Below are 1,265 nucleotides of genomic sequence, written 5' to 3' on the forward strand. Positions count from 1 at the left end.
AGCACCCAGGGCTGCATCGGGATAGGTCCATGTGGCTTCTCCTTGGGGATGTCTTGTAGGAAGTCAATCTTGTGAGCTGAAGCAGGGTACTGCTAAGGCAGCTGCACCCTGGTGCGACCAGCACAAAGCAAGAGACCTGAGAACTAGAAAGGCGAGGTTCACCACCCATTTATCTCTCCGCCTTTCAATTAGCCCCACATGTGATTATCGGCCAGGTTGGCACAATTAACTAACTCACTGTTGAACATAGGGTCGCGATGAGTCTGAACCCATCCATCAGTACTTAGCAACAACAGATCTGATCACACTGAAACAATCTCCCCTACCTTGACTCTTCATTCCTCTAAACTGCTATCTTTTCCTTTGTAGCATGTATCACCAAAAGGAGGCCATTCGGTATCTGCCCACCTCCCACCACACTAAAAGGTCAGCTTCAGGAAGATTAGATTTCTGTCAGTTTTGATTCTTCCTGGATCTCCGGTGTCTAGAAGCAGACACAGTGTCCTCTATGGCTGCCAGAGTCAGCTTTGCCCCATGGCGACCTAATGCATACCAGTGAGATGTTGTCTGGCCATGTGCCATCTTCAGGATCACTGTGCGTTTGAGTGCAGTAATCTTTCACATGGAAGGTTTCCCTCATTTTCAGTGACACCTGCCTCCCCCAACTTAATCAGACAAGGCTTTTCTAGAGATGCTTCCAGATGATGTGCCCAAAGTCAGGTCCAAAGTCTCGCCATCCTTGTTCGCCTGCATTAGAGTTCTTCCGGAAAGCATTTGCATTCGCTTGTCAGTCGTTACAGATAATACCAACCAGAGACCACTTTAAATTTTCTGTTGCAGCTCACTGGTACCAGTAGCTGTAGTATTAAATTAAAATGGAGAGGGGGTAGGGATGAGAGTGAGGTGCCAGGCCCCACCCGCTGCTACTACTACTAATAATAATACTACCCACGGGTTCAGTAAGCACAATTGTACGGTTGAGATATATAAGTATTATATTAAAGTCACCGAGAGCATGAGAGATACAATAATGCAGTCAGGCACATTACATGGTTGGTAGCATTACTCACCTCAGCCCAGCGTGGTGGTCCACGTGGAGAGAGGGGGAAGGGAAGGAGGGCAAGGGAACAAGGGAGAGAGGAAGGGAGAGAAGAGGGGGAAGAGAAGGAGGCGACCAGGGAGCGAGTGGTCCGAGCGAGGGGTCAGAGAGATCAGAGAGCTCTATATTGCTGACCTATGCCTATATACCTTTTGGGGGCATGCCA

At 48.7% G+C, this 1,265-nt stretch overlaps 1 protein-coding gene across 1 annotated transcript in view; it reads right to left on the reverse strand.

Annotated features, from left to right (window-relative positions):
- The window catches only part of ANKDD1B (ankyrin repeat and death domain containing 1B), an 87,909-nt gene extending 87,327 nt beyond the window's left edge, over positions 1–582 (reverse strand). Inside the window, 1 exon segment of the mRNA XM_004703671.1 lies at positions 554–582. Coding sequence (XP_004703728.1) covers positions 554–582 — 29 coding nt within the window.
- Positions 583–1,265: the final 683 nt, after the last annotated feature.

The sequence above is a fragment of the Echinops telfairi genome, unplaced genomic scaffold (assembly GCF_000313985.2).
Source record: "Echinops telfairi isolate 266 unplaced genomic scaffold, ASM31398v2 ScPeMD7_7469;HRSCAF=8507_1, whole genome shotgun sequence".
Classification (NCBI taxonomy): domain Eukaryota; kingdom Metazoa; phylum Chordata; class Mammalia; order Afrosoricida; family Tenrecidae; genus Echinops; species Echinops telfairi.